The 7,031-nt window shown below is 44.1% G+C and overlaps 1 protein-coding gene across 8 annotated transcripts in view; it reads left to right on the top strand.

Moving 5' to 3' along the window:
• LOC110297466 (leucine-rich repeat-containing protein 51) overlaps positions 1 to 7,031 on the top strand; it is a 23,084-nt gene that overhangs the window by 11,727 nt on the left and 4,326 nt on the right. For 3 of the 8 annotated variants that reach the window (XM_021166233.1, XM_021166231.1, XM_021166232.2), the window contains exon 2: positions 2,596 to 2,733. In XM_021166233.1, the coding sequence (XP_021021892.1) occupies positions 2,652 to 2,733 (82 nt within the window). In that variant the 5' untranslated portion in view covers positions 2,596 to 2,651. Of the gene's footprint in view, positions 1 to 1,783; positions 1,867 to 2,150; positions 2,203 to 2,242; positions 2,317 to 2,595; positions 2,734 to 7,031 lie in introns of those variants that run through there. The other 5 variants (XM_021166228.1, XM_021166229.2, XM_021166230.2 and 2 more) reach the window with 4 other exon arrangements.

The following is a 7,031-nucleotide window of genomic DNA, read 5'->3' as shown; positions in this document are numbered from 1 at the left end:
GAACTCAGAAATCCGCCTGCCTCTGCCTCCCGAGTGCTGGGATTAAAGGCGTGCGCCACCACGCCCAGCTATGTCCTTAGTTTCTTGTTGTTTGTTCTTGGCATGTCTGGCTGGCCTCAAACTCACAATCTTCCGGCCTTAATGTCCCAAGTGCTAGGACTACAGATGTGCCTCTTGGCTTTGGCTTTTAACAAAATTTATTTGAATAGTGCTTGGCAATTTCATTGTCTCTGCATATGGGTTGATTTCTTCTTTTGACTCCTGTGATTAATGAGTATTATATATCCCAAGATTTCCCTTTGTGCTTTGGCTGCCAAGAATGTCATAACTAAGTCTTGCGGTCCCTGATACATTTACTCTTTTAACCTAGTTTCTGACCTCCTCCCCCTTGCCCCTTTTTGTGAGTGGTGGTGGTGGTTTTTAGAAAAAGGGTTTCTCTGTGTAGCCCAGGCTGTCCTAGGACTTGCTTTGCTTTGTAGAACAGGCTAGCCTTGAACTTGAGGATCAGCCTGCCTTTATCTTCTGAGTGCTGGTATTAAAAGCATGTGCCTGGCTTTTGTCTTCATTTTTAATTTTCTAGATCAGCATTGCCAGATTGATGGCCATTAGTCATATGTGACAATTAAGCACCTGACTCAACAGGTAGCTAATTCATCTTGGGGTAGACTCTAAAATAGCCCAGTAATTCCTAGTATTGATTACATGTTAAATATTTTGAATATACTGAGTATATTAGGATTAATTTCACCCACTTCATTTTATTGAAATTATAGCTCTGAAAAATATCCATATATTCACTTCTGTGTGTGTGTGGACTAGTCTCTGGAGGTCATGAGACAATCTTTTTTCTTCCTCTTCCTCCTCCTCCTTCTTTTGGTTTTTCCAGACAGGGTTTCTCTGTGTACCCCTGACTGTCCTGGAACTCACTTTGTAGACCAGGCTGGCCTCGAACTGAGAAATCTGCCTGCCTCTGCCTCCCAAGTGCTGGGATTAAAGGTGTGTTGCCACCACTGCCCGGCTGAGACAATCTTAAGGAGTTGATTTTCTCCTATTATATTTCAGGGATCAAATTCAGGTTGAGACTTGTGCAGCACATGCCTTTTACCTGCTGAGCCTTCTCATTAGCCCACATAGCTTCTAAAATCTTGAAACTATGTATCTAAAAGATCATATATGAGGCCTGCATTTGTGCCTTGCATTCTCTTCTTCTGACAGCACTGCTCTACAGAGCATCCTGCTCTCTGAGTGTGTAATTGCTCTAACCCTCATCCTTTGGGAAGTGAGGAGATAAAGTGTTGACATTGGGTAGGGTGAAAGGGGACTCTAGCCTAGAGACACATCTGGGTTTTGGGGTTTTTTTTTGGGGGGGGGTGTCAAGACAGGGTTTCTCTGTGTAGCCCTGGCTGTCCTGGAACTCACTTTGTAGACCAGGCTGGCCTCGAACTCAGTAATCCACCTGTCTCTGCCTCCCGAGTGTTGGGATTAAAGGCATGCGCTACCATGCCCGGCTAGAGACACATCTTGTTTGCCTTTTGTTTCTATGATTCCCACACACAATAGAACACAATAAAGAATACACAATAGAACACACACACCAAACACCAACAGCCCTTGGCAGAGTTTCCAGCTCTCTTCCTCCCAGGTGAGTAGTGTTCCACGGCTTTTCCTAGTCTCAGGAAAAACGTGTTCTTAGCGTTACTTTCCCTAACAGAATGGAAAGGACTGGATAAGATACATCACACATTACAAATGACTGATAACTTTGTGTTCACCTCTCTCTGAGGGATGTTTCCATTTTAACAGGGAACAATCCCTGAACCCAAAGGAATGAATCCCTTATGATGGCGTTTCAGGCCTCAGTGACAGGTGAGTGAGGGTAGACTCTGTTTTCTGTTTATACATAGTTAAACCCAAGCTGTGACTAGAAACAGGGTACTCAGATGGAAAGGGCTGATTGACAAGCTGCGCAGAGAAGGGAGCAAATACCTAGCTGTGTCAGAAAGTGAAGGGCTCTCAAACACCCATCAGGTTCAGGGAAGGTCTTCAAGGGTTTGTCAAGCAAGAAAATACTGCAGGTGATGTCAACAGAGACTAGGCAGCAGGCAGTCTCTATGGTAACTATTGTGGAGTTGCAAGAAGGTTCTCAGAGTATGATCCTGGAGACTATGACTGCGGTCCACAACTGACTCGGCTTAACTCTGGGCAAGTCCTTTACCCTTTGGGTCTCAATTTCTTCATCTGGAAAATAGAAATGGGTACTATAGCCTTGTGTGATGGTACATACCCATAATTCCAACACTCAGGAGGCTGTGGAAGGTAGATCGTTAATTTGAGATTAGCCTGGGCGACATTAGACCCTATGTCAATAAAACAAAACATCTCCTAAGATAAGGGTGCTCGAACTATCAGATGAGTTCAGAGTGCTGTGAAGTTTATCTAAGAAGTATACTATACATGGAAGCACCAGTATCTTAAAATGGCAATGCAGATAGGCAGACCTAGAGCTCTAGAGAGTAGAAAGCAGTGTGGAGGGCTGTGGGGAATCCTGAGCCTAGACTCCATATCTGGAAGATTGATTCTCCTCTGTCCTCCCAGGCTGAAGCCAGACTCCCAGGGCCCATGCTTCCACCTGATGAATGATGGCCTGAACTATGAGCACACGGGACTATATGAACACTTCGGTGCAGGAGCCTCCTCTTGACTACTCCTTCAAAAGCGTCCAAATGGTCCAAGGTCAGCAGAGCACAGCACTCAGTACAGCATCACATGAGGCTGTATGGTACCAAGACAAACAATCCTTAAGTCTTTTTTTTAAAGCCTACACAGCCTGGGCGGTGGTGGTGCAGGCTTTTAGTCCCAGCACTTGGGAGGCAGAGGCAGGAGGGTCTTTGTGAATTCAAGGTCTACAAAGTGAGTTCCAGGACAACCAAAGCTATAAACAGAGAAACCCTGTCTCGAAAACCAAAACAAACAAAAAGCCTAAACAGAATTTTCCCAACTTCTTGCTGTCTTTGAAGGAAGAAGAGGGTAGAGTAAGATTTTTTTGTTTTACTGGTTAAGGAGTGAATGCAAGACCTCTGACATATAGGACAAATGTTTTACATCTGAGCTTCATCCTCAGCCTTGAGATTAAAAATATTTTAACTTTATGTGTATGAGTATTTTACCTGCATGTATATCTATATCCCTTGTGTGCCTGGTGCAAGCAGAGGCCAGAGTGGGTATTAAACCCGAGCCTGGTGTTACTGATGGCTGTGAGCCTTCGTGCCGGTGGGGAAATCCTTTGAAGAGCAGCTAGTGCTCTTTAGCTGCAGCACTGTCCCTTCCAGGTTCTGTGATCTTTGTTTGTTTGTTTTGTTTTGAGACAGGGTTTCTCTGTATAGCCCAGGCTGTCCTGGAACTCACTCTGTAGACCAGGCTGGCCTTGAACTAAGAAATCTGCCTGCCTCTGCCTCCCGAGTGCTGGGATTAAAGTCATGCGCCATCACTGCCCAGCGAAATTTTCTTTTTTAATTTATTTTAGATTTATGTGTAGGAATGTTTTACCTGAATGTACGTGTACATGTATCATGCACATGCCTAGTGCCATGGACGTCAGAAGAGGGCTTCAGCTTCCTTAGAGATAGAGTTAGGCAGGGTTGATTGAGAGCCTCCATGTGGGTACTGAATTCAAACTCTGGTTTACTGCAAGAGTAACAAGTGCTCTTAACCAGCGAGTCTCCCCTCCCCCACACACCCCAGTTTTTTAAGGTAGCAAATGCAGAAGGAACCAGGGATCTCTTATGGTAGTTGACCCATCTTCAGAAAAAGCCAGGTGGTAGCCAGAAGTTCATGAAGAATACTGAGAAATCACTCAATCAAACAAATGTCTTAGTCTTCTGTTTTTATCTTGAAAAGAAGAAACTACTAAATAAAAACAGCCTGTTGCCATGTTCCACCTTGCTAGCAGAACCCTATCTCTTTTCTAGGAACACAGGCCTGTTATGCTCATTGGTAAAACCCAAGAGATCTTTTTAGCATCAGACTGGCATATTTCCAGTGAAAATTTTTGACAAATTTCTTCATTCCATACATACCAAATTTATTCCATTACCACCAACACTCGCAGCGGTTCCAGCTCTGCCCACATGTAATCTCAGTGTACGATTCACTGCCTTCCTAAATGGACAGCTAACCCCTTTCATGGTGCATGTCAAAGCTCTCACAGTACCATTTGCTTAAGGAGTAGGCAGTATTGCCACCCACCCTTGCCTTTGGTTACTGACCTCACAGAACACATGTACAAACTCACTTAACCTAGAACTATGAACTGGCTTTCTGTCAGTCAGCCACTCATTAGCTCATAGTGTTTCCAGGTTGGGCTTTGGTTCAGGGCACTACTTGAGTTAGTATTCACCACACTGGCAGCTCATGTCGGTATCCCCAGCACAGACTCACCTACTGTGATCTTTATTGTGTTCTACATTACTTCTGACTGATGGAGTACAGAGTTCATAAAGGTTTTAGTTGCAATTATAGCTTTGTGCAAACAAGCAAAGGTGATTGGGGGTGCAGTGTAACCACTCCTACTACAGCACTGACATTTTCACCTTTCAATGGGAAAGCCTGACTCTGCTCTTTGTGGACTCCTCCAGAGGAGGAAGACACTAGACAGCTCTTCCCAAGGTACCTGTACATCATAAAATAGAACCTGCAGATGTCACACACTCAACTAGTGGTTCAGAAATTAGTGAGCTCCTGATATTACACAGTTATATACATATATGTGCAAACACACACACCAGGCAATTGTACTCCTTGCTAAGTGGGGGTAGAGGGACAGACATAGCAAACGCAAGCCCTTTCAATTCCCCAGAGCTTCAACAACACTTAGAAGGTAAAGAAAGGACAGAGTTGAGGGGGTCCTTGAGACATCTAATTTGGGCTACCTGGTTAAGCAGCAGCTTTGGGGCGTGTTACCAAACATAGGCTTACCCCATGCACAACCAGTACTTGCTAATCCATTCACAAACTAAGTACTAAGAGGGTTTCCCATATACACCTGCCAATCCTTTTCCATCATGGAAACAGGTAAATGACACTAAAAGTTCTTCAAAGTGACTTCTGGGCATGTGGAAAAAGTTACATGGCAACACTTGAGAAATTACCAGGAGGATCCCTGCAGTCAGTACCCCTCTCCCAATTCTAGTTCTCTTTACTGTTGATATTTGTGGTCCAGCCAGACCTACTCTGAACTAGGAAGCATTTAACACATGCTCAAGTAATATGCTACCTTGGTACAGATATCTATAGCAATTTTAGATACCATTTTTACCCAAGGTAATAGGAGCCCAGGCTGCCTCATATTATCGACAACTCTGTCTAGTGGTTCCCTCACAGCTTAGGACCAGGGTTTGTATGAGACATCCCCTTAGGCTTCTGCATTAGCAGAGCATGTGCTGAAACCTTGCAGAACATGTGGAGTTAGTCTGACATTTTTATTCATCTAAGTCAAATCATTTGAAAGTGTTTGGAAGGTGTGAGCGAGCAGCAGACATGATCTGGACCCTACTCATGGGCAGCATACACCACCCTATTCAGGCCTCAACCTTGTGTCCTGTTCATTCCAAGACTAAGGCAGTGAGCCACCTGGCGGATACTGTCTGACCTGCAGCTGAGAAAAACTTTGTAAAACGGATGGACGTGTATGTGGAAGCTGGCTAGATTTCGCAAAAGTGCTTTGTCCCTACAGGTCCCCAGACTTTGCTAAAGGCTTAGAGGCAGTAGAGAAAATGGAACCGCTTGAGTTTGGTTCTGGGTCTCGCACAAATGCCAGCTTGGGCAGAGCCCACCCACCCTCATTATGAACCTCATTTGAAGAACATAGCAGGGAAGAGGTGTGTTTTCTCTGCACATTCACTTTCCAGCATGGGTGTCCAGGCTATCTGCTTGCACTTCCAGCTCATTTTCACTCCAATCCGGCTTCTGTCCTCAAGCCTTTACACAGTTACCAGCTACGTCTGAGCTGCCAGAATTAGTGTTAAGTCCTTGTCTTTCCTAGAACTTACTCTCCATATACTGCACACACTCCAAACACCTTTAACCTATTCTCTCAGGAGTTTGAGGGATGGCTTAGCACCAGCTAAGTAAGCTAAGCCAGGGCTGCTCTTCCAAAGAACCTGGTTTGGATCTTCAGCACCCCCATGGCTGACAGCCACCTGGAACTCTAGTTCTCAGGGATCCCATGACCTCTTCTAGCCTTACTAGGCATGGCAAACATATATGCAGGCAAAACACCATATCCATAACATTTTAATTAAAAATAAATAAAACCATTCTGTCTTGTATCTTCCTGCTCTTCAGATTATTCACTAACTTTTTGTTTTGTTTTGTTTGCTTTTCAAGACGGGGTTTCTCTGTGTAGCCCTGGCAGTCCTGGAACACACTTTGTAGACCAGGCTAGCCTGGAACTCAGAAATCCATTTGCCTTTGCTTCCTGAGTGCTGGGATTAAAGATGTGTGCCACCATGCCCGGCTTATTCACTAGCTTTTTAAATGGCTTCCCCTTCCTCTCTGAGGGACTGCTTGTCTGCCTAACAATATATACCCTGTACTCATCATTTGCAAGGATGTCTTCTCAGCTTTAGGCCTTCATTCCTGCCTACCTGCCTACCTGGCATCTCTTGCCTTTTCATTCAACAGGAACATCGAACACACCAAACCCAAGCCTGAACTCACTTTTCCAACCCAATTCTCCCCAAAATTCTTCATCAAGGCCTAAACAAAAAGCTAGGTACCACTCTAAAATAGCCTTCTACCTTTACATTCAGTCAGCCAAATCATAACTGCTATATTCAATCATAATTGCTGTGTTCGTGTTGTTTCATGCTAGGCAACATGATCTTTTAATTTTATGTACCTCCTAAATCCAGTCTACGTAGAAGCTTCTTTTTTTTTTTTTTTTTTGCACTTTCTAAACTTTATTTTTTTTAATATTTTTATTACATCTTTTCCTCAATTACATTTCCAATGCTATCCCAACAGTCCCCCAT

This window comes from Mus caroli, chromosome 7 (assembly GCF_900094665.2).
Source record: "Mus caroli chromosome 7, CAROLI_EIJ_v1.1, whole genome shotgun sequence".
Lineage (NCBI taxonomy): Eukaryota > Metazoa > Chordata > Mammalia > Rodentia > Muridae > Mus > Mus caroli.
Note: the sequence above shows the minus strand (reverse complement) of the source record. Positions and strands in the feature narration are given on the sequence as shown.